Source organism: Nelusetta ayraudi, unplaced genomic scaffold, assembly GCF_046127955.1.
Source record: "Nelusetta ayraudi isolate G7.1 ecotype Tasmania unplaced genomic scaffold, CSIRO-AGI_Nayr_v1 ptg000117l, whole genome shotgun sequence".
In the NCBI taxonomy this organism is placed as follows: domain Eukaryota; kingdom Metazoa; phylum Chordata; class Actinopteri; order Tetraodontiformes; family Monacanthidae; genus Nelusetta; species Nelusetta ayraudi.
The window spans coordinates 126452-151412 of NW_027466167.1; the positions used below are offsets into that span (position 1 = coordinate 126452).

The 24961-nt window shown below is 48.1% G+C and overlaps 4 protein-coding genes and 1 long non-coding RNA gene across 5 annotated transcripts; 4 read left to right on the forward strand and 1 right to left on the reverse strand.

The window, feature by feature from the left end:
• Positions 1-436: 436 nt before the first annotated feature.
• LOC142903749 (ubiquitin-conjugating enzyme E2 D2-like) lies at positions 437-2970 on the forward strand. Its single transcript, XM_076049557.1, has 7 exons — positions 437-580; positions 1615-1678; positions 1809-1840; positions 1932-2009; positions 2134-2239; positions 2382-2475; positions 2682-2970. The coding sequence occupies exons 1-7, from the start codon at positions 557-559 to the stop codon at positions 2725-2727; spliced, it is 444 nt and encodes a 147-aa protein (XP_075905672.1). The 5' UTR covers positions 437-556; the 3' UTR covers positions 2728-2970.
• A 691-nt stretch (positions 2971-3661) lies between these two features.
• Positions 3662-11857, forward strand: manba (mannosidase, beta A, lysosomal). The gene is made up of 17 exons (XM_076049552.1): positions 3662-3941; positions 4409-4500; positions 4600-4702; positions 4790-4963; positions 5194-5317; positions 6627-6796; positions 6898-7008; positions 7210-7361; positions 7455-7572; positions 7790-7876; positions 8356-8523; positions 8614-8832; positions 9588-9752; positions 9879-10023; positions 10188-10333; positions 10874-11134; positions 11300-11857. The coding sequence occupies exons 1-17, from the start codon at positions 3726-3728 to the stop codon at positions 11522-11524; spliced, it is 2676 nt and encodes an 891-aa protein (XP_075905667.1). The 5' UTR covers positions 3662-3725; the 3' UTR covers positions 11525-11857.
• A 1836-nt stretch (positions 11858-13693) lies between these two features.
• On the forward strand, positions 13694-21111 carry slc39a8 (solute carrier family 39 member 8). Its single transcript, XM_076049553.1, has 8 exons — positions 13694-14246; positions 14740-14902; positions 16619-16788; positions 16880-17002; positions 17635-17808; positions 19413-19620; positions 20386-20570; positions 20787-21111. Exons 1-8 carry the CDS (start codon positions 14010-14012, stop codon positions 20934-20936), a joined length of 1410 nt encoding a protein of 469 aa, XP_075905668.1. The 5' UTR covers positions 13694-14009; the 3' UTR covers positions 20937-21111.
• A 134-nt stretch (positions 21112-21245) lies between these two features.
• Positions 21246-22174, reverse strand: LOC142903750 (uncharacterized). The gene is made up of 2 exons (XR_012929285.1): positions 21716-22174; positions 21246-21597 (listed from the first exon to the last, which is right to left on the reverse strand). It is a non-coding gene; the product is annotated as an uncharacterized LOC142903750 (long non-coding RNA).
• A 280-nt stretch (positions 22175-22454) lies between these two features.
• On the forward strand, positions 22455-24732 carry LOC142903727 (putative N-acetyltransferase camello). Its single transcript, XM_076049527.1, has 2 exons — positions 22455-22587; positions 23664-24732. The coding sequence occupies exon 2, from the start codon at positions 23673-23675 to the stop codon at positions 24345-24347; it is 675 nt and encodes a 224-aa protein (XP_075905642.1). The 5' UTR covers positions 22455-22587; positions 23664-23672; the 3' UTR covers positions 24348-24732.
• The last annotated feature ends 229 nt before the right edge of the window (positions 24733-24961 follow it).

Below are 24961 nucleotides of genomic sequence, written 5' to 3' on the forward strand. Positions count from 1 at the left end.
AAAGTGTTGTTTCAAAGGTTGATGCGGGCAGTCTAGATACTCCAACACAGGCGACGCTTGTACACACCGTCAAGTATGCAGCACTTGTCCTTCCAGTTTTGTTGTGTCTTTTTCAACGTTTGCTTGACAAACTGCCTGACAAGGTCTCTCCCCCCCCCCCAACTGGAACCTGGAAAAGCAAGAGAACGCCACTGAGCTGACAAAGGGGCACGAGACTGCAGTCGGGATCCAGGGAGTGAGTCACTTCAAAGGCTCTCCGGCTCCTTTGCTCTCCTACTTTAAAGCCCGCCACAGAGGACTTTTAAAAAAAGCTCAATACACGTTCAAGCTGTCATTACTACGTGACACACAAAGCTGACGAATTTTGTTGTTTTGAAAGTGGTGACGCAGACAATGCCCTGACCGCTCGTCCTTTTTTTTTTGTTTGTTTTCAGTTCACCTCAGTCCAAAACCACCGAGCAGCTCGTCACCGCTCGGGAGACGACAAGCGGCGTCCTGAGTTCCAACCTAGTTGGCAGGATATTTAGTTGTTTCAGCTTTGACACAGGAGAGGATCATGGCTCTGAAAAGGATCCACAAGGTGAGCGGATGGCGTAACGTGACGTCGACCAGTCGCCGACGCGTTGCCGCTGCGGCTGCGCCCCCTGCTGGAAATACACCGCGGAGACAAAAGCGCATATTAAAAAGTTTCATCCGCCGAAACAAGCGGGTGGTTGATGCGTGGACGTCTCAGTTGATCGTCCCTCCCAGTCAGCTGGTAACAAGCTAGTTTAGCTTCTATCTCAGCCATTTTGTCAGGCGCGAACCTGCGCGTTTGTGGCGGTGAAAATAAATTGGCGTGGTGTCAACGTCAATGGTGTGGCGCTCTGTCGTCATTTGACATGTTTGCGGTTGAGCTCATGACTTTGTCGAGTTGTAGAAGTGGTGGGTGGGGGTTTGCCGAGTCGTCATGTGTCAACCGCCGCGTCTCTGTTTCCAGTCGGAGCTGTTTCGATGAAACACTGCGGCCGTGTTGTCGGAAACAACGGTCTCTCTTTCCTCCAAAAGTGTTCAGAAATAACCAAATCGTTCAAAAAATAAATAAATAAAGTAATATATTTTCTGACTACAACTACTACTGGGACTTTATCTTTATCCAGAGTCGTGTTGCACAGCAGCAGCCGATGTTGGCGTACTAGTTAGTTTAGCAGGTGTCGCTTACTCTGGCTTATTTCATTTGTTTGAGAGCGTATATTTCATCCGTCTCAACTCGAGTTATAATTAAACAAGTGTTTTGTTTTTGCCTCCACTGCGATCTTAGATGTTGTAAACTTCATTTATTTGTGTGCAGGACAGGAGCTGCATCCGTTTGGCTTCATTGATACCATTAAGTTCTAATACTATTATTCATCGCCACTCTATCTTTTCAACGTTCACAACACTCTTGGAAAAACAACAAACAAAAAACTGGCTGCCCAGCACATTTAACCTCCCAGAAAAGTTGATAGAAGCGTGAAGGCCTCTGACTCTGAAGGTCTTGTGTATTTTGGCACGTGATGTGAAAAGGTCAGGTCATGTCTGACATTTTGGGACACAGCCTCACTGGACGGCCTCCTCTTGTCTCTTCTCTAACAGGAACTTATCGATTTTTCTCGCGACCCTCCAGCGCTTTGCTCAGCTGGACCCAATGGAAGTGACAGTACGTTTTGTTTTTTAAGTGATTCAATCAAACGCAACACTGACCATTTCTTTATAACAAAATATATTCTAGTCACTGAATATGCACATAGAACTCTGTGTTCTGTTTCTTTACATTGTACCCTCCACAGTGTTTCACTGGCACGCCACAATCATGGGACCTGTAAGTTGATTTTATTATTTTTTTTAACGAATTTTAATTCAAGTTGCCGTTGTTTTTACCAAACTGTTGTTAAATGTTGGTCTTGTTTCAGTCTGAGAGTCCATATCACGGAGGAGTTTTCTCCTTGACGATTCGCTTCCCCACAGACTACCCCTTTAAACCGCCCAAGGTCAGAGGAACCCCATCTGAACATTCACAGGCTGAGAGCGACGAGAACTGTGTGGCAACAGCATGTGGCCCGACTCAGACAGTCCTTCACATTAACAAACTGTGTCATTGATTTGTTTCCCCAGGTTGCATTCAATACAAAAATATACCACCCAAATATCAACAGTAACGGCAGCATCTGTCTCGACATCCTCCGATCACAATGGTCACCTGCACTCACTATTTCTAAAGGTGTGTTTAGCCCTGATTTCCAAACTCTTATAGTGTAGATGAAGAACCTTCATGAGAGAACTGACTAGAAGGAGGAAGCACAGTAAATGCAGCAGTGATCCAGGCTTGGAGGTTGAGTGTAATACTTGGTTTGGTCTTGCAGTTCTACTCTCCATCTGCTCCCTCCTGTGTGACCCGAACCCAGACGACCCTCTGGTGCCAGAGGTCGCACGCATCTACAAAACAGATATTCAGAGGTAAACGTCTCATTCAAATTTGTTTTATGTGATTATGTATGCATAGATATATATATATGTATATATATGTATGGTATGTATAAATTGTGTGTGTGCGCGCGCGCGCACGTGTGTTTGTGCAGTATTCCCCGTCAGTGCAGGAAGTTTGGCTTTAAGTGTGAGTTCAGGACTTTCTTTAATTAATTATTCACTTTCTCTTTTCGTAGATACGACAAAATAGCACGAGACTGGACAAATAAATATGCAACGTGATGTTATTCTTCAAGGAGTCTATTCTTTCCCCATTTATTTCCTTTTGGTCTACTTTTTTCCCCCTTGTACACGTATCGTATTTATAAATGTCCAATGTTTAATTTCAGCTGGGTTGTATTTGACTCTTTTGCCGAACAAAGGCGGACAGCAGTTTGTAACAATGCTAAAGAAAAACCACCACATGAAACTTTGTGTTGTAAGTCAATAAAGGTAACCCACTCTACCTGATGTGTCTACAAACTGGTTGGATTCAAATGGTTGTTTGTACTTTTTTTTTTTTTTTTTTTTAATAAACTGAAGCCAATCAATAAGCCACACTGGTCTTTTTACTTTTATTGTTTCATTCTTAACAGCTGTCAAACCATATTTTCTATCCATGATGTCTGTAAATCAGGCAAAAGTATTTATTGTTACGTTGTCATTTATTCCTGAAGGGAAATCCCATCACCACCAAGTAGACCTGGAATATTTTTTATAAGATCAGATAAGATAAGATAAGATAAACCTTTATTCGTTCCACGACGGGGACATTTAGGTGTTACAACAGCCAGGAGATAGGGCAAACAAGAATAAAGTGAACAGAGCATATAAAAATAACCTAAAATAGTGCAAAACAGTATAAAGAAAGAAAAAAAAAAAGTAAATAAACAAGAGCCTATAGAAATAGAAATAAGTGAACAAGAGCCTATACAGAGAAAAACAGTGAAAAATAGTTTTATATTATATAATGGCAAATATAATGCCATCTTCAATCTTTTGGGGGCCATGGAAGTTTATCTGTAAATAAAGGGGGGGTTGGAGTTTGGTTAGTAAACAAACAAAATTAGTGAAATTGAGCAAATTAAAACATACTAAGTTTAGAACAAATCAGACGAGAGATACACACGTCAATGGGGCAATAAGGAAGTTCCGCTCCAGTCACATGACAAACCCGGAAGCGGTAGTAAATATCAGGCAGCGCTCAGTCGTACCTGCGATGCTTCACGCAGCGGAGTCTGATGGCCGTACGCGGAGACCTCGGTGGCCTCATTGTGTCGGTGCTGCTATGCTGCTGCTGCTGCTGCGTGTGCCAGGTGTCCTCCGGACTTTCTTCGGCCCGGTCGACGCTCCTGGACGGTAAATGGAAGCTGTCGAACTCGAACGGCTCCCTGCAGCTGGCCGCCGCGGTGCCCGGCTGTGTTCACTCTGCGCTGCAGCAGCAGGGATTCATACAGGCAGGTTGCTTTTGTCTTTTCAAGGCAGCCACGTGAGGGAAGAGTGTTTTGAGTTATACTCTGCCAAAACTGACAGTATATCATCGTTAAAGTAACGATTCCATGACTTTTCAGCAATATTTTTTGCAAGATTGACATATCTATGTAACTTGTTGGCGTAGGAGGAGTAGGATTAGATAGGTTTCGACTTCTTCCCCACTGCTTTTTGAACAGATAACTTTGTTTAAATCATTCTTTTGTTGTTGTATTCTTTATTTTTTTTCAGAAAAGTTCAAAAATAAATCATAACTTCGATCATCGTCATCAAAAACTGAATCATTGAAGGACAATAAAAGATTTCAAAATGGATTACACTCTCCTCTGTATCTGATTAGTTGTTTTTTTCCTAGAAGAAGTGGAAGAAAACCCCCCCCCAAAAAAACCAACCCTTGCTGCCTGCATAAACCATTTGTGCGGTTGATTTTTAGGATCCGTATTTCAGGTTCAACGACTTGTTGTATCGCTGGATCGCCTTGGACAACTGGACCTACACCACGACATTCCCCTTCGCACGCCTGAGGTTGGAGCCCTGATGGACCGCCTCCTCTTCATGAACCATGATCCTGATCTGATAATGATGTGCTCTGATCGGCTGCCTGTGTGTACATGTGTTGAGCAGAAAGCAGAAGGTGCTCCTGGTGTTCGACGGGGTCGACACCGTCTCCTCCATCAGTCTGAACGGAGTCGTCCTCGGGACGACAGACAATATGTTCCGCAGATATGTACGTGGACGGGAAGGTGGCGGCGGCGGCGGTGGTGGGCTGCTCCAACTGGTTGTACGTCATCGTTCATCATAACCCTTCCCGCAGGACTTCCCAGTGACGGGGCTGCTGAAGGACGGCGGGAACGTCCTGAACGTGAGCTTCCTGTCTCCGGTGGTGTACGCCTCCGAGCGCCGCAAAGCTCACGTCGGTGCCCCGGTTCCTCCCGAGTGTCCTCCAGATGTCCAGAAGGGGGAGTGTCATGTCAACTTCATCAGGAAGGTAGGTGTGTCGGCCGCAGTGTGTCCCGGCTCTCATGCAGCCTGCCCGGTCCGGTACGACACTGCAGTGCAGTCGCACATGAGTTCCGGCCTCATTGGGGAAAAAAAAAGATTTTTTTAAAATTTGTGAATCGATTCTTATTTGGCAGTGTCATAATTGCGATTAATCTAAGAATCCCCCCCCCACCCGTACTTCATTCTGTGTGTGTCCGTGTGCGTGTGTGACTGCAGGAGCAGCGCTCGTTCAGCTGGGACTGGGGGCCGTCCTTCCCGTCCATGGGCCTCTTCAGAGGGGTTCGCCTGGTGACCTTTGACCTCCTGCACCTCGTCCACATGTCCTGCATCCCCCTGCACAGTAGGTCCAGCACCCAGTCCCTCACCCGTCACTGGCTGCTGGTCAGTGGCTCAAAGCAAAGTGGATGCTGCTGACTGTCTCTTCTCGTTGAAGGTTTTCTTCTGCTCTCAGACTTTGTCCACACACAACGCCGGTATTTAAAAATAAAAAATAAAAAATCAAACTTTTTTGGCCTCTGGTTACAAAATAAAATCCCCGTCCACACCAACGGCGTGATTAAAAACTGTCTCGGCCCGCATGAAACGGCAAAATCCGCCTCAAGCGATGTAATGCGCATGCCAGAGCAGTAGGTGGCGATATCACTCCCTAACAAGAGGAGCATTTTAGCCAATCTCAAGGCTGGAAAAATGTATTAACGGAAAAGCGACAACAATGGCGAACCAAAGCAGGGCAGATGCTTTCTGCAAAATCAACAGAATTCAACAAAATGTGGACTGGGAGTCAGTCAGCTCCTCTCTAGTCAGTTTCTAGCAGGCCATGGGTAAACTACGGCCCGTTGAACTTCAAGAAATTATTTTCATACTAAGTAAGTAACAAAATGGCTGTGTTTCCTCCATTTTCTTCAGCGTTTTAAAGTCAAGAGTTAAATACCGTGGGTCTTCAAAGACACGGATTTTGTTGTAACGAAAAATGGGAATGGCAAAATGACCTTTTGTTCATTTTCAGTTGACAGTAAAGCATGTTTTCTACATATCCCATTTATATGATTTTTTTTTTTCTCTCCTATGAAGTGGGTCACAAAAACACTCCATCGATCTGCTCCAGCTCGGTCCTCTCTTGTCAAATTTTAGAACCCATTGTTGGCCCACCAGTCAAAAGGTTTGCCCAGACCTGAGCGAGCGCCTCCACAACGTCCCCTGTCTCAAGAGAGACACCTCGCCGTTCACAGTAGCACACTGTTTAACAATGTCAACAAGAGATTATTGCCGTTTTCCTGTCCTGAACCAGACTTCTCAGAAAAAGTTCACCCTGGACTCCGGTTATAAAAAAAAACCCTCCGGTTTCAGGAGCCTACTACTGCAGTTACATGAGGATGAAAGGCCAAAAAACAGAGAGAGAGAAAAACACGGTTTAATTTAAAAAACAAACATGTTGGTGTACACTGCCCCTGAGAGAAGACAGTAGTAGGCCTTCACTGGGTTTTGGGTTTTGTTCTCCTCTCCGTGGCTGCTGGTGGTGCTCAGTTCATTTCTAGAGTCGCTCCCCCATGTCGGCCCTGCAGATTCACATTCAGAATAAAATAAACTGTTCCCAGCCCTTCCCCGCGGTGTTGTTTCTGAGCGTCCCTCCTCCTCCACGGTCTCTGCAGACGCCAGCTCCTCCACGTGGACAGTGCAGGTGGAACTTCTGGTCGAGGCGGCCCAGGAGACCAGCGTGCTGCTCACGATGTCACTTCCTGAGCTGCAGGCGGAGCTCAGCGTCCAGAGCCGCTTCCTCCCGGGGAGGAACCTGCAGCGCTTCGCCCTGGACGTCGGCGCGGTACTTCTGGCAGAAACATCCTCCCTTCCCCCCGTGTCCCTCTCTCCTTCCTCTCGTCCTCCTCATGTCTTCTGACCTCCGTCTCTCTTTCCTTCCTCCAGGGGGCAGAGGTGAGGCTCTGGTGGCCTCGCGATCACGGAGAGAGACACGGCTACCGTCTCGCCGTCAGAGGCCAGCGGGACTCTGACCTTGTCATCAAAGCAGAGTCGAAGGTCAGAGGTCACTTCCTGCCTACGTCGCCCCCTACTGTGTGTGTGAGAAAAAGAGAGAGAGAGAGAGATGTATACATGTACATATGTGTATATATAGTATGTATGTCTGTCTGTCATTTTTATGTCAATGGCATTGCACGAAGCCACGCCTCCTGGGCACTAACTCTGATTGGACGCTGCCTCGCCGCGCTCCGCCTGCAGGTGTTCTTCCGTACGGTGGAGCTGGTCCAGGAGCCGCTGGAGGGCTCCACAGGGCTGAGCTTCTACTTCCGCATCAACGGCCGGCCCATTTTCCTCAAGGGCTCCAACTGGATCCCGGCCCACTCCTTCCAGGACCAGGTGACCCCGGCCGTGTGAGTCCCAGTTCTTTCTTTCCTTCCTTCCTTCCTTCCTTCCTTCCGTTACGAGGCTGATGATTGGCCGACGGCCTCCTTTCTGCTCCGCAGCCTGAAGAACCTGCTGCAGTCGGCGGTCGACGCCAACATGAACGTCCTCAGAGTGTGGGGAGGGGGCGTGTACGAGCAGGAACTTTTCTACAGCACCTGCGACGAGCTGGGAATCATGGTAACGCAACGTGTTGTCAGCTCTTTGTGATTGTCTGGGTTGGTCAGACCTTCAGCTTCTGGTTCTGGAGAGGAGTCGATGGTGCTCACTTTAGGGGCACGAGGGTTGTCTTCAGGGTAATGACGTGGGGATCTTCTTTTTTTTATTATTATTCTTGTTCCGGCTGGTCAACGTGTTGTTGTGCAGCGGACGGAGCCTCAGAGTTGTGTTTCCGCAGGTGTGGCAGGACATGATGTTTGCCTGCGCCATGTATCCCACTGACCAGGACTTCATCGACACGGTGAGGGAGGAGGTCATCCAGCAGGTGAGCACGAGGGAGTCCAGAAGTCAGGGAGTCAGCAACTGACTCAGTGACCCTAACCCTAGTGAGTCAAGTAGTCAGTTAGTTAGTGAGTCAGGGAGTCAGCAACTCAGTGTGACAGTGAGTCAAGAAACAGGGAGTCAGCGAAACAGGGAGCCAACAAATGAGGGAGTCAGTGAATCAGGGAGCGAGCCATTCAAGGACTTAGGGAGCCAGTGATCAATTAGTCAGGGAGTCAACGAGTCAGTGATGAATCAGTCAGTAAGTTAAGGAGTCTGGGAGTCAGGTCGTCAGCGAGTCAGCGAGTCGGAGCGACAGTGAGTCAAGAATCGGGGAGTCAGCGAAACAGAGACAATGAATCAGGGAGTCAGTGAATCAGGGAGTCAGGGAATCAGGGAGTCAGGGAATCAGGGAGTCAGGGAATCAAGGACTCAGGAAGTCGGTGAATCAGCGAGTCAGCGAGTCGCCTATTTGCCGCTCAGGTTCGCCGCCTCAAGTCCCACCCCTCCGTGGTGGTCTGGAGCGGCAACAACGAGAACGAGGCGGCGCTGGCCACCGACTGGTTCCACATCCCTGCGTCCCTGAAGCCCCGGTACTTGCACGACTACGTCACGCTGTACGTGGACAACATCCGAGTCCTGGTGCAAAAGGTGAGCAACCGCTAGCCAGGTGAACAGGAAGCCAGGGGAGAGGTCACGTGATGCTTTGACCCCCCCCCCCCCTCCCTCTCCCCTGTCCAGGAGGACCCCAGCCGCCCCTTCCTGGTCTCCAGCCCCACCAACGGCGCCGAGTCCCAGCGGGAGGGCTGGGTGGCGGCCAACCCCTACGACCCGCTCTACGGCGACACCCACTTCTACAGCTACACCGACGACTGCTGGGATTGGACGAAGTTCCCCCGGACGCGTTTCGCCTCCGAGTACGGCTTCCAGTCGTGGCCGTCCTTCTCCGCCCTGCAGCCGGTGAGGCCCGAGCCTGCGGTTTTTAATCATTTCCATCCTTCCCCTCTCAATACCCGCTTGTTCTCGCTCTCAATGCCTCGGGGCTCTGCTGCCAACCCGCGACCTTCTGCGACCTTCTGCTTGTGAGACGACAGTGCCGCCCTTTGAATCATTTATTTATGCTAATGTTTTTCACCCGTTGCCTTTTTTTAATTCACTGCACTTAATTACAGGATTCCAGATAGGATTTATTTTTTATTTTTTTTGCTTGCTTGTCACATGACATTCGGGATGCACTGAAAACACTTTTCTACAGAACGAATACGAGTATTTGCATTTCAGTACTCACTTAATGAAGCCTTTACACAATATAGAATTACTTTTTGAAAGTGTCAAGTTAAACATAAGGTTTTATAAAAAATAAAAGGTTAAAACAAATGAGTTCTAAACAATGGACTACTATTATTATTATTATTATTATTATTATTATCATTATTATTATTATCATCATCATCATCATCATCATCATCATCATCATCATCATCATCATCATCATCATCATCATCATCATCATCATCATCATCATCATCATCATCATCATCATCATTATTATTAGTAGTAGTAGTAGTAGTTTTAATGATAATCATAATAATGAGACGTGCAAACACGGCATCAGCATCAGCAACCTCACATTTGAACCTTGAGGCTTCTGCTTCTGTTTGCTTTTCTACTTCTCGCCTGCACCGTCCGTCTGTCCCTCCGCCCCGCATGCCCAGGTGTCCGTGAAGGAGGACTGGAACTACAGCGGCTCTTTCTCCGCCCACCGCCAGCACCACGCCGACGGCAACCAGCAGATGCTGCAGCAGGCGGCGCTGCACTTCCGGCTGCCCAACTCCAGCGAGCCGCTGCAGACATTCACAGACACTCTGTACATCACTCAGGTCGGGACGCAGCCCCCCCCCCCTCCCACACACACACACACACACACACACACACACACCACCTCGCCCGGCGGCTGGTGACGTCACTTCCTGTCGCCCTCAGCCTCTGGTCTCCCTCTCCATCAGGTCATGCAGGCTCAGTGTGTGAAGCTTCAGACGGAGTTCTACCGGCGAAGTCGCAGCGAGATCATCCAGGGCAAAGGTCACACCATGGGCGCCCTCTACTGGCAGCTCAATGACATCTGGCAGGCGCCGTCCTGGTCGTCCATCGGTGAGTCCCAGCCAGGCCGCGCCATCATTTTCTCAAAGATATTTGTGGACAAATGGAAGAAGTTGTCAGAAAAAGGAAATACTCAAGTAAAGTAAAGATACCTGAAAATCCACTTCAGCGCAGTAATGCAGTATTTGTCTGCTCTGCTCTGCTCTGCTCTGCAGAGTTTGGTGGCAAGTGGAAGATGCTGCATTACTTTGCGCAGAGCTTCTTTGCTGCCGTGCTGCCGGTCGGCTTCGAGGACGACGACGGCTCCTTCGTGGTGGTCGCGGTGTCGGACCGCCACCACAGCCTCAAGCTCCAGGCGGTGGTACGTCTCTGACCCGGGTATCCCCATGCTCCTCCCACCACACACCAGCTGACCTTCAACCTCCTCCTCTGCATTTTTTTCGTCCATCTTCTCCTCCTTCTCCTCCTCATCCTCCTCTCCCTCTCTCTTCCGCCGCCTTCGTCTCCCCCTCTCTTCCTCTTCCTCCTTGTCGTCCTTTTGCTCCCCCTCACTCATCCGCCTCCCTCCTCCTTCTCCTCTTCCTCCTCCCTCTCCCCACCTCTACCTCCTCCTCCCCCTCCCACTTCTCTTCTGCTCCTCCTTGTCCCCCACCTCCTCCTTCTCCTCTTCTTCCCCCTCTTCCCTCTCCTTTTGCCCCTTCACCTCCTCTTACTCCTCCCTCCTTCTACTTCTACTTCTCCTCTTCCTTCTCCACCTCCTCCTCTTTCTCCTCCTTCTCCTTCATCCTTCTCGTCTTTCTCCCCCTTTTCCTTATCCCACTCCCCCTCCATCCTCTCCTCTTCCCCCCCTCCTACTTCCCCTTTTCCTCCTCTACCTCCTATCCCCCCCCCCACACACCAGGTGACTGTGTACCGCTGGAGCAGTCAGGACTCAGTCTGCACGCTGCGCTCTGATTGGCTCTTGGTGCCCGCCGGCAGCGCCGTCACCATTTTCAGGCGTCCCGTCGCCGCCCTGCTGGAAGGGTGCGAGCGCTGCACCCGCCGGACGTGCCTGATCACCTTTCACCTGGAGGGCGGCGACAAACGGCAGGAGGGTCCCAGCAATCACCACTTTCTGGACTCGCCCAAGGACGCCGAGGGACTGCAGAGACCCAACATCACTGTGAGAGCAGCCGCCCAGTAGCACCACTGGTCACACTGGTCTCCAGTCTGAGCACGGCCTTCTCCCTGTGTGTGTGTGTGTGTGTGTGTGTGTGTGTGTGTGTGTGTGTGTGTGTGTGTGTGTGTGTGTGTGTGTGTGTGTGTGTGTGTGTGTGTGTGTGTCCAGGCTGAGGTGCGTCAGGTGGGTCAGAACCTCACCGTCACCCTGCACTCGGCCGCCGTGGCTGCCTTCGTGTGGCTGGACGTGGGCTCGGTACCGGGCCGCTTCGACTCCAACGGCTTCCTGCTGGTGGAGCGCAACAGGACGCTCGCCTTCAGCGCCTGGCGGTCCACCAGCGTGGCGGAGCTGACGGCATCCATCAAGGTCACCTCCCTGAGGGACGTCTACTGACCTCTGACCTCTGGGTCTTTCGACGACTCGCTATCTTTCATCGAGAGAGAGAGAGAGAGAGGGAGAGAGGGAGAGAGGGAGAGAGGGAGAGAGAGAGAGAGAGAGAGAGAGAGAGAGAGAGAGAGAGATTTCCTCAGTCTTGATTTGCCAGCAAAAGGAAGAAGAATAAAGTGAACTTGAATCAAGTTAATTCATGATAAAAAGCATTTCTCTTGATACACTGCACACACAATTATTTGGCAAGTAAGTAGTTTCACCATTGCATCTTTCTTAAACAGATTTCTCCAACTCCAAGCTCTACAAACTTGGAATGCTTATGGGATTTAGGTACGGAAGCGCGTTGCATTCACTGAATAAAATCAAATCAGGCACCGGGATCTCGTAATTACGAGATCGGGATCTGTTCTCCGTATGTTCGTAATTTGGAGATCCTGGTGCCTGATTTTATTTTATTCAGTGAATGCAACGCGCTTCCGTGTTTAAGTGTATGAGGCGATGTGTATTTGTGTAAAGAGGGAGGGTGCGGCCTTTGGAGATTAACACTTTATATCAAGGTGTGCGTTGGCATTGGGCAGCTTTTTTTCCCCAGGCAAAATGGGCCAAAAAAGAGAATCAACTAACTGAAAAGTCTTCCAGAGGGATGTAAATTGTAAATATATTTTGAGTTTTTTGTTTATTATTCTCACTAACAGATGAAAATTAACAAGTGAGATGTGAAAACACTGCATAGTCGCATAATAATTCTGCACATTAATCAAATAGACCTTCTCCTAAAAAAACAAAACAAAAAAAAAGCCAAAACCTCATTTTTACTTTATTAAATTTTCAGGTTTGAGGGTTTACAACTTGCCTACTAATCGTGCGCGCAGTGTTTTGCCTGGAGAATGAAAAAAAAACAAAACAACAACAACAACCAGTGCTTCAAATCAGCACCTGCTCAGATCACAGCTTTATTTTTCTACGATTTTCACCCGATAGTTTTCCAGCGCACAGAGGTTCCGCTGGTCATCTATGATCCGCCATTCCGTGGTGGAAGTTTCACAGCTGACAGTGCAGCGGAAGTTTCGGGCGTCCCGTTGAAAGCAACACAAAGTGAAAGGGCTTGTTTTTTTTCTAATGTCCTGTAGAAAGTGCAAATGTTTGAGTAGAAATGTACGGAGTCGAGGTGAGAAAGGGAAATACTCAAAGTGCAGATACCTGAAACATCGACTTCAGTACTGTAGCAATCTGTTTGTACTGTACTTTCCACCTCTGACCAGTTAAGCCAATCAAATGATAATGAAATGAGAGAGAGAGTGAGAGTCAGCAAATGTATCCTCCGTCTCCAGTGTCTCCATCTTGAGTTGTCAGAGAAAGAACCTTTTCTGTTGTTGTTGTTTGTTGTTTGTTTTTTAAACAATAAATTGAATTTGAGTCAAGTTAATTCATGACAATAAGCCTTTCACCTTTATATGCCTGGAGGTTGAAAAAAAAAAAAACCTACCCGGTGAACCCTTTGATGGGAGTTTATGGCGACCATGTACCCAAACACCTTTTTACAACCATCACATCCTGTGAGCAGGTGACTTCAAACCAGTACAACATATCACAACAGTGGACCAGTGGGACCCGCCTTTTAATTCCTTCCGGTGAATTTTTATTACTTCCCAAGTATTTTTTTTTTTTATTATTGATATTGTATTTTATGATACGCTAAGCATTTTTTTTTTTTTTTTTTTCAAACCTCTTGTGAGTTATCGAAAGACTTGGTGAGCCAATAAATGTGTGTTTTGCTGCGTTTCCAAGCCGGCCTCAGTCATCCTGGGCTGCGTTGATTTTCTTTTGCCGCCAGGCGGCGACAGTGATGAAAAGAACGCTTTGGCCACGTGTTGTCATGTTTACATTTTTTTTTGTTGTTGTAAAAGAAAGAAAGAAAGAAAGAAAGAAAAGAAAAAAAGGAACACGTTTGAATGAACGGCGAGGTTGAGTCTCAGCCACACGCGCGCGCGCACACACACCGAGGTTTGGTTTTTGACTTGCTGAGACTCAACCTCGCCGTTCATTCACGTTGCATCCCGAGAACTCCGTCCCAAAAGGGGGAGGGGTGTGTGTGTGTGTGTGTGTGTGTGTGTGTGTGTTGCGGCAGAGAGAGAGAGAGAGAGAGAGAGAGAGAGAGAGAGAGCGTGCATGCGGTCGATCACCTCCATTTGTGTTTGGTATTTTTTCTCCTTGGCTCCTGATCTTTGGACTGGATCCGCCTCAGAAGAAGAAAAAAAAAAAAAGTTCCCTCCGAGGCTTTAAGGACCCCCGGAGCTCCGAGCGGAGGAGCCCGCCGCCCTGCCATGGCTCCAGTCCCGCTGGCCGCAGGCTGCTAAGAGAGACTTGGTCCAGTCAGACGACCAGCCAGCAGTCCCATCAGAACCGGACCCGGACCCCCCGACCCCCGACCCCCTCACCCCTACTCCCTCTCTCCCTCTCTCTCGCTCTCTCTCTGCCCGCCTCCAGCATGCTCGCCCTCGGCCACCCTCTCCGCTGCCTCCCGCTGCTGCTGCTCCTCTGGCGGCCGCCGCTCGGCTGCCTCGCCGCGCCGCGGGATGGAGCCTCGTTCCTGGAGAACGTGCTGCTCTTCTACGGCGAGAACAGCTCCATCGCCACCGGCACGCTGGATGAGCTGCTGCTGCTGCTCTCCGCCAGGAGGTCCGAGGAGGTCTCCGCCGAGGGGAACCCGCTGGCCCAGCACGAGGTGGGGAGCTTTCCATGACAAATGGCTCAACTTTAGTTGGGGGGGGGGGGGGTTGTGTCACGTCTGAAGCACATTTTTAAATTCAATGATCTAAATGAATTAAATAATTGAAGTAAATTCATCTTAAATTGAAATAATTTATTTTATTTTTTATTTTATTATTTATATATTATTATTATTATTTAGTTTATTCCTGTATCATTTTATTGGCATTATAAACATGCTGTCAGTGTTATTATCATACTGAACCCAGTCATGTTCTGACATGACTGTGATTGTATTTATGCTCATGGCAGCCCTGAGGTGAACCACCGCTAAGCCCAGTGCTGCTTTTCTAAACCAATTATTAAGTAATAACCAAAGGAGAAAGAGCAATGTTCTGCAACTACATGTGCAGAATTTGTCTTTTTTTTCTGTTCTTTGCTCATGTCGGCCTGCGTGTCCGCCACGTGTTTACACATGAAGCTGGAACGCTGTCCTGTCGCCCCCTCAGTGTCCCTCATCCGGAGAGATCTTGTCCCACTTTGGGATGAGCAACCTCAGCCGTTTGACGGTGGGGGACCTGGAGACGATCTGTCCCGCCGTGTTGACACAGGTGCTGCTGCCCTCCTGCCCCCACACCGTCCAGGAGGAGTCGTACCCCTTCCGCTACTCCGGTCAGTTGCTTCATCCCTTTGTTTGTGCAGCCCCCTCGCAACTCAAATACTTGGCAGGTCACGGCGGTTTGTTGTTCGCTGTCGGCGCTGCGGCCTCGCGAGGATGTGAGTTCGGCTGGAGTTTTCAATGAGTCTGCGGCTTCACATCTGACCCGGGATCAGCCGGAGGTCGATTCTCCGAGCCCGCGGGGGGTGGGGGGTGGGGGGGCAGAAGGCAACAAAGTCTCGTCCCCTCTGTATTTAAAGATGTAATAATAAGGTCCAACCCATCATGGAAATTTAGATCAAATCAAACATTTAGAGCAGATAAAATATTGTTTAGTTGAAATCGAGAAACTGAGAAATTTCAATCGTGGCGTTGGTAGGATTTTATTTTCTTATTTCTTTTTTTTTTTTTTTCCCCGTCGGCAGGATTTAAATCTCTGATTGGACCTGAGATTACGATGTTGACATGGGAGGAAATTCAGCTTCAGTTTTTTGTGTTTTTTTTCCCCATGTGTATGTGTGACTGAATATTTGCACTGAAGGTGGAAACGAGGAGGTGGGGGGGCGATGTGAGGAAGGCTGTGAAACAGTGCAGGGACTCCGGCACCACTTTGTGCTTTGATTAGCAGGCTGTCGCGCAGATAGCGGGAGAACTTTGAGCCCAACGCTGCGGCCCAGCATGAACCACTCACACCTGGAGGCATTGTGGGTAATCAAAGGAGAATTAAAGTGTGACGACGTGACGGTCACCAAAAGTTACATTAACCTCCCCAGCTGGGAACGCCGGTGCCATAAATTTCCAGATAAGATGCGATTCTTCCAAGACTTTTTTTTTTTTTTATGACCTCAGAGTTCTGAATTGTCCTCTTCCTTATGAGCTGCCGCTTGATTGGACCGCGCGTGGATCTGGTGGTAAATGTCAGTGAGTGAGTGTTCCAACTGCTGAACATAAAGTCCTGATCCTGTTGAGGGGCCCAAACAGCCGCACCACTGACTCCAGCAGAGCGCCATCTGTTGGGCTCGGTGTGTGCTGAGCGCTGAGTTCCCTCAAAAATAAATCAATTGTGCAGACAAGTTAAAGATTACAACTCAGAAACTGGGCGGACACTCGCAAATGTTCAATGCGCTCCGAGGTTTAACCAGCGCCGATACTTTTGATGCGTGAATGGACGATTTGGTGGTTAGAATCGTCTCGGGATGAAGTCGTAGTATGAACAAAAAGGACTCCACACAAACATTCAAAAACCTTTCTTAAAAGCCTTTTGTTCAGCTGTGTTTTTCCTAAACTGCCATGTCATGGTTTTAAAATCTTCCATCCACGTTCAGTGGCGGTTTCTCCCTGAGGTCAGAGTCGGAGGGGTCTGCTGGAGCCCCTCCCAACTGTCATCGGGGCGAAGGCAGGGTGACGCTCTGGGCAGGTCGCCAGTTCATCGCAGGGCCACACAGAGACAAACCACGACATCCGCTAAGCAGGCTAGGAATTGAAACCAACCACCTTCTCGCCGTGAGGCGGCGGCGCTAACCACGTTTCAAAATCACGTTTATTCATTTGCCCACAGCATGTGCTCCGTCCCAAAGTCAGGTGGCCGCTGTGCCGGTCGCACTTCAAGACTGTTTGATTGATAAAGCCCAGCAGCAGCAGCAGCAGCAGCAGCAGGCCTGACACACACACACACCCACGGTGACCACTTCCTTTCGCTAACTGCTCACTTCCTGTCCACCGGGCCACAGTGTGGGGCTACGGCTTCCTGGCGGTCACCCTGATCAACCTGGCGGCGCTGCTCGGCCTCTTCCTCATCCCCTTCACCAAGAAGTCCTACTTCCCCAAGGTGCTGACCTACTTCGTCGCCCTGGCCATCGGGACGCTCTTCTCCAACGCGGTGCTGCAGCTCATCCCAGAGGTCGGTGCTGCCTCTCACTCCTGTCAGTCAAACCTGAGCGTTTCCCCCAGCGCCCAGTCGAGCTGCAGCCGTTCTCCTGGTTTGCGTGCAGGCTCTGGGCTTCGATCCCAAAGCGGACAACTACGTGGAGAAGGCCGTCGGGATATTCGGGGGCTTCTACATCCTGTTCTTTGTGGAGAAACTGCTGAAAATGGCTCTAAAGGTCGATAACGAGGTCAGTGAGTTAATCTTTTCTTTTACGCCGGCGATGTGGTCTAATTTATATCACTAACTAATCATAAGTAGCAGGGAAACAATCCTGATTTACGGTCTGGATTTTAGTTTAAAGAGTAACCACGCTGATGATCACACTTTATGGGACTCTCACATCCGAGGGCCTCGTGCTGGCGCAGCACAAAAAAATCCAGTGTCAACAGCAGCCAATCCTTAGATTACAGAACTTTATCACAGATTAGCGGCGATAACTGCCGTCGTTGCGTAGCTGTGGCTTTCTGTCCGAGCGAGTCCAGCACGTAGCGGCATGCATGAAACTGCAGCGCTTACGGACGGCAGGTGTCAAACTCGTCGGTGCGTCACAGTCAAAGAGGGGCTGGCCGTGTGCCATGCTGCACAGTTTGGGATTGATCAGATAAGACGATAAATAAATAAATATCAGAAGATAATAGAATCAAAATGATTTATACATTTTAAAAAAAATATGATAAAAATAATAACATAATTAAATGATAATTAAATCATTCATAAATAAATAAATAAATAAATAAATAAATGGCAACACGTTGGTGCAGTGGTACACACCTCACAGTAAGAAGGTCGTGGGTTCAATTCCGGGCCCCCTTTTTCATCCCACAGCACGGCCACAGCCACTTCTCGGCCGCCGAGCCCGGCGGGAACTCCAACCTCAACGGCGGCGCCCCGGCCAAGAAGGACTCCATCGTCCTGAAGGCCGTCAACACCATCTCCACGGACAGGAGCAGCCCCACCCCGGATCCTCCGCACACTAACGGCTCGACTGCTGAGGTAGCTGGACGCACGTTCACTTCAGTGGAGGCTCTCGTCAGCGGCGCAGACGCTGACAAAAGGGTCTTAGCTTCCTTCTGCGTGATGCTGCCACCATAGAGCATGGAGCAGTAGTGTCACTTCCCATCTATGCCTCTGTCACTCCCATGATGCACCAGGACGCATCAGCCATTAGCCAGAACGAGCCGAGCCACAGCAGCACGTATGATGCCTCGACGTCATGCTGGAAATATAAAACTATTTTCTGGGGATTTTCTGGCTTTTATCATTTTTTTTTTTTTTTTTTAAGATTTTTAAAAATCCATGACTTCAAAATCTAAAAATGTTTCAGGTCAAAGGTCGTCCTGTCAGTTTTTTTTTTTTTTTTTTTTTTTTACAGGCCTTTATGTTGTATTGCTTTTTGGGGCCGTGTAGGGTTTTTGGCTGCAGTACCTCAAGTGTCCTCTGGGAAGGAAATCGCAGTACCGTTAGATTACGGGTCTGGTATCCAGCGCTTACAGTGACGCATCCATGAGGTGGACACGTGCCCCGCGACTTTAGAAATAATTTCTCACTGGGTTCAAGGATAAGGCCTTTTAGGCAGGAGAGAAGTGCGATTACTGCCCCCTACAGGACTGTATTATAAAACCTAAACATTACCAAAATAAGCATCTTATCAGTCACTTGGTCTGTGATTTTCCAGTGTTTTGCAGTTCCTCCGAGCTCGTTCTCTGCGTGTGGTTGGTTCCCTGCTTGAAGAGCCATTGGTTGAGTCGTTATCGGTGACTCAGAGTCGCTGTTAATGTTTGATGGTGGAAACCCTCGGATGTCCCTGCGGTGCAGTCCAGATGCAAAACAAACAGGGCGCGCGTGCCGAGGGTTTCACATCAACCCCCCGCGCCCCGGCCCCCTCCGACCCCTGCCCCCCCAACCCCAGGTCCGGCCCCCTCCTGGTGAATGCAGGAATTGTCTGACATCTGCACAAAGACTCTTTGTTGGGCGGCGGTGGTAAAAGAAGGTTCTGTCACCGCTGTGCACCTTCAGCCGGGCCCGGACTGCTGCAGTGCACGTCTCAGGTTTCCCTGCGCAGCACAACTGCGGCCTTGTGGTGGAAATTAAAGAATTCCTTTGTAGACAATGTCGTCCCATCGCGAAACATCTCCGACCCGGGGGGGCGGAGCTACGTGCTGGCCCGTACCCGCCTCCCCAAAGCAGAGGCATAATTTGAGAGAATTTCCTCACACTTCCACACTACAGCGTCGCAAGTCATGTAAATATGACTTGATGATTGGCTTGGATCTTGTTCTTGGTGGTTTAAGCTGATACGGGTCTGTGAAGAATATTAACATTGGTGAAGATTTGCTGTCCTCTAATTCAGAGGCCGGCTGTTATAAGGTCACACATGAAACATTTAATAAATACAAAGAAAACTACAGCAACTATTGAAGATCACACAAAAAAACAAAAAACAGTTGTGTAGACATTTCAGGTGTGAGGACTTCTACATGACTTCCTGCCTCACTGTGTGTGTGTGTGTGTGTGTGTGTGTGTGTGTGTGTGTGTGTGTGTGTGTGTGTGTGTGTGTGTGTGTGTGTGTGTGTGTGTGTGTGCGTGACTCTCTGCAGGATGAGCAGGCTTCTGCCGTGATGTGCCAGTGGCTGCGCGGCAGGCGGCTGTCCAGCATCAAGACGGTGGCGTGGATGATCACGCTGAGCGACGCCGTGCACAACTTCATCGACGGCCTGGCCATCGGCGCCTCCTTCACCGTGTCGGTGTTCACCGGCGTCAGCACGTCCATCGCCATCGTGTGCGAAGAGTTTCCGCATGAGCTCGGTCAGACTTTTGTCCTTTTCCTTTGTTCCTTCCCATCAACACTTGAGCAGAGCTTCCAAAACTGTGACAGATGATGGCGGAACTTTAGACTTTTTTTTTTTTTTTTTTTCTTAGACGAGTTCAAAACGATATCACCATTGAATCACAGGAGTGCCAAAATTAAAAATAAATGAATAAATAAATAAATAGATATATAGAGGAATAAATAAATAAAGGCAAAACTTTTGTCATTGTTTTTTCCATTGGTGTTTAACAATGATAAGTCAATGACAAAATATACCTTTATATTTCTATTTATTTATTTATTTATTTATTCATTCGTCTTTATATTTATTTATTCATTTTTTCATTTATTTTTTTTAATTTTGGCACTCCTGTGACTCCATATATCGCACGTACAGTGTCAACAGTTAAAGAGAAGGGTTGGGGAAATGTCATCCTTTGAACAAGCAAACATTTCCACTTTTGGACCTGTTTGATTCGAAAATGTGAACATGTGTTTCAAGGCATTAAAAGTGTTTTTGTCAGTTTTAGTTTATATGATGTCTAGTGACCTCTAGTGGCAAACTACCTAGCTACATCCAAAAGCCCACTATGAACTGTCGATTCTCGAGCACAAGAGTGTGATTAGTCAAAGCAAAGGCCTCGGTAACCAGAGGGACTGAAATCTGTGTTTAAGTGAAAATGCAAACACTTTGTTGCATGAGTGCCCCACCCCCACATGGGTTTGTTGGTCGGTTGCTTGAGCTGTGTGTCCGCCTGCAGGTGACTTTGTCATCCTGCTGAATGCCGGGATGAGCATCCCGCAGGCCATCTTCTTCAACCTGATGTCTGCCCTGTCCTGCTACATGGGCCTGGTCTTGGGCATCCTGCTCGGAAGCACCTTCGCGCCCAACGTCATCTTTGCCATCGCAGGAGGGATGTTCCTCTACATCGGCCTGGCTGACATGGTGCGACGCTTTTCTTTCTTTTTTATTTTATGTGCGTTGGACAGCTTAAAGGTCCATCATCCCCCCCCCCCCCCCCTTTGAATTTGGCTCACGTTGAAACACCAACACCAAAGTCTGTCGCGGGGGAAAAGAGTTCTATCTGTGTTTGCTGTGGATGTCGGTATTTTGATTGTGACGATCAAACATCCGACTGCCCCCCCCTCCTCCTCCCCTCAGTTTCCGGAGATGGACGCCATTGCACAGGGGGAGAAGCGAATGTCCTCCAAGGTCATCTTCTTCCTGATCCAGAATGCGGGGCTGCTCTCCGGCTTCACCATCATCCTGATGATCACCATGTTTGCCGGCCAGATCAACCTGGGAGATTGAAAAGACCAGCGGCCCCCCCCCCCCGCTCAGCCTGAGGCTCCGGGAGGGAAGAAGCGGCTCTGTATGTTCCGACGATCAATGAAAGGGATGTTTTATACTCTGTATAAGCAGGGGGAAATTCTTCAAAATCATTTGATGTATGAACTTTTAGACAATAAATTATTTTTTCAGTCTTTCCACCGTGTGAAATATTTGAACGTGGCCTTACCTCGAATGCCATGGTGTGGACCGACAACACGCTGTGTTATTGGAAAACAAACGGCACGACTGCTTGACCTTCACTTGATCTGCTCTGACCTTCACTGCTGCTTTTCTCAGTTTTTTTTGTTTTTTTTTTTGTTTAAATCCACGTTTACAAATGTTTCTAGACATGTTTAAGGTGATTTTTAAAACTCAGGGAGACGAAGTCGAAACTGACAGTCGTCTTGTTAAACCACAAGGTATGTGCACTTTTGGATTACGTCCTTTCCTTTTTGCTCTCACGACCTAAAAATGCTGTAAGATTCTGTTAGCCATCATACATTATACTTTTTGTACACAATCATGTGGCATGCATAAAAAGCCTCTGGTAAAGATTGGTGGAGGTAACCTCCCAGACAATACACCAATCATGTCATGGAAGATTTTAATTTTTTTATTCTTGCTTTTCTAAGTGATGTATCTGCCTTATGATTAGTGTTCCTTGTTATATTCAGCACATTTTGTTGGAAAATCTTCAAAACAAGTAAAACTCAAACAGATCAAACGCAATAAAGAAGGTAGGGTTTTTTTTTGTTCACATTCACTTCACTTTTTGTCACTGACATTATTTTGTCAACAAATGTCAAGGCACACTGAATAAACACATCTCACAAACTCGTGTTTTGGCTCGATTTCTTCAAAATAGAGAATGGGAAACGACTTGAAATAATAAACTGCGAATAATCAACACAAAAAAATTAAAAATCCCTCAATAGTCACCCCAGGACGTTGTGATGACATGAGTCAATAGATTTAGGCTTGTTTTTCGTGGATCACGAGATTAAACGGAGCCAGCAATGTGAGAACAGTCTTCGGTAAACAAGGTGAAAACTTGGGCCAGACGAGACGTTAGTTAAACAGACGGCAACGTTAACAGTAGCAACCAGTAATTCATTTTTCGACTCTGTTGAAAGTAGAACGCAAAGGCGTTGTGACAAAGTTCAAAAGCCTCGCGCGGACGTCATCGCTTATTTACTTGGGTTAGCGTGTGCAAACTGCGTCACGTGGTCCGCAAGTCGCAACAAATCCACGTTAACCAGGAAGTAACGCAAACGGCATTAAAACAACACCACAAAAGCTCGTAATTATCCTGATCCGTTTTTAAAATCCACGATTTGAGCAGAAATATTTCGATTTTGTGTTAGGAACTGCGCAGATATGGTTATAATGGTGATTATATTACACACTATTCAATATGTACATTTGTTCTAGGAGGAACAAAGAACCTGAAAGACGGCTCAGTTACTTTTCCCACCCTCCGGGTCTTCCGTGAACGCAGCACCGCTGAAACGAGGCGACACAAATGAAGCGACGAGATTTCTACTGGAGTACGTCTCACTTCTGGCCACTTTGCCTCAAGTCACTCCCATGAACTCAGCCGCTCAACACGGGAATAAGAACGCACAGGTGAGTCCAATTCTCTCCCTTTTTGTTTTCGACAAAGAATCTCGATGCGAGTTCGCGGTTGTGCCAAGCTAGGTGCTAATGTTAGCAGACCGTGAATCTGTGGGATTATGGTCCCGGGTCAGTGCTCTCAACTTTACTGTCTCAATCCATTCATTCCTTCCGTTCGTCTTTCATTTTGCACACATGTTGATTTTTTTTTTATTTTTTTATTTTTTGCCAGACGTCCACGCCGCGTCTGGTAAAGCTTGCTGCAACTTTGAGGGGTTTGTGTGTCGTTGTCAATGGTTACAGTGTCAGGAGACGGCTGGGGGTCAAAGAAAAGCGGACGCGGAAGTGACCGGAAATAGAAGTTCAACGCAGTGTGTGAAGGTTTTATTTGGTCTAAATGTCGTAAAAAAAAAAAAGTTTAACTCGCTGAACGACGTTTTAGGACAACGGTCGTTTACTTTCCCTTTGGCCAGATCACGACTAGCAGCTTAATATTACAAGATAATGCAGGTTTTCAAAAGCAGAACATTTTCCAAGTAAATATAATGAAAATACTTTATTTCTGTTGTTGCTGAAGAGATTTCATTGTTCATGAGGTTCAGGAACCCTTGCGAGCAACACACCTCGTGTTTGACAAGCACTTAAGGAAAAGGAATCATGTATTGGTGGAACCTGCTCATTTCTCCTGTGACCTTTTCAGAATCCTCTTGACCTTCTGTAGACACACTGATGTATTATGGGTTTAATTGACACACATTGCAGAGATGTTTAATAATGATTTTTAAATATATTTTTGCATGACAAAATATCGACGCGCAACAATTTTTTGAAAGATCCTATGCACTTTCGTTTAATAGTGGTGAACAAAAGCTTGCGTTTGGCATGGATTTATGTAAATATTTGCAATTTTGCAAAATACTTTGATCCGCCTACTTTACAGTTCCGTCATTTGGGTTCCAATGCATTTGGTTCGTTTGTCATAACGTACAAAACATATTATTAACATTGCAAAAAACACACTGAATCAGAACCTCACTCATTTTCTGTCCATTCTTCCCGTTTATTTAACGCTGATTGCAACGCACGCAGCAGCGCGCAGCCATGTCCGCCGTCCAGATCCGGAAGTTCCGCGGTGAAGACGACGAGACGGTGAAGGAGCTGTTCACGCTGGGGATGAGCGAGCACGTGCCGTCGGCCTTCGTGCACATCCTGAAGCAGCCGCCCACCCAGATGGTGCTCATGTGCCTGTTCTGTGCCCTGCTGACCAGCTCCAAGTCCTTCCTGCTGCCCATCCTGGCCATCACGCTGCTGCTGGCCGCCGCCCGCCAGTCCGTCGTCTACATGTTCAACCGCTACATCGACACCAGCCTCCGCAAGGACCTGGACAGCATCAGCGCCACCTACCTGACGGGCAAGGACTCGTGCTTCTGGGTGGCGGAGTGCGACGGCCGGGTGGTGGGCTGCGTGTCGTGCCTCCCCAGCGAGGACGCGTCCGGCTGCCTGGAGCTGAAACGCATGTCGGTGAGCCGCAGCCACCGGGGGCGGGGCATCGCCAAGGCTCTGTGCAGAACGGTGGTGGAGTTCACGCGGGACCGGGGCTTCGCCGCCGTCATCCTGTACACGTCTGTGGTGCAGACGGACGCGCAGAAGCTGTACGAGCACGTGGGCTTCGAGAAGGTGCGGGAGTTCGTCGTCCCCGAACTGTTTGCCAGGATCACAAACTTCACCCTGTTTGAGTACAGACTGGACTTACAGGGAGAGCGCAAACGGGAGTGAGCGACCTCGGAACGGGGAAAAAAAAAAAAAGACTCTTAACCAGTTTCAGAGCTTACTCCTACCCAGCATGCATTGCAGTCAGAGCACCCAAGTACTCATGCAGGTGACAGGAGTCCTTGTGAGCAACTGAAGGTCACATTTAACGTTAATTGTTCCTACAACAAACACATTTTTTTGTTTAGTTTTTAATAAAATGTTACTGGTCTATGTTGACGCTTTTTTTATTTCACTGTCCTGTGTAATTTCTACACCAGGGAGATGTGGATGAATCACATCATACTTTTTTTGTTGACGCTCCGTCATTTAGCCAAAGGACAAAGCTGATTTGTGATTTCCATCATCTAAATATCCCAATAAAATGATTTCCAGTTTTGGTTATGAATTATGAGCTTCGGCAGAGGGAGTGAATTTCTTGTCACTGTTCTGTCACCCTGTGTGGATGAAAATATGCCCAGCCTGAGAATTCGACCTTCTTAATGGCTTCACTCCCCCCCCCTCTCCTGTCTCATATTTTACCCTTGCTCACAGCTTCCTGCTAGAAGCAATGCTTTGTTTGACCCTCCACAGGTTCAGAAGGACAATGAAGGAGGCACTCTCAGAGGGCGGGGACGACA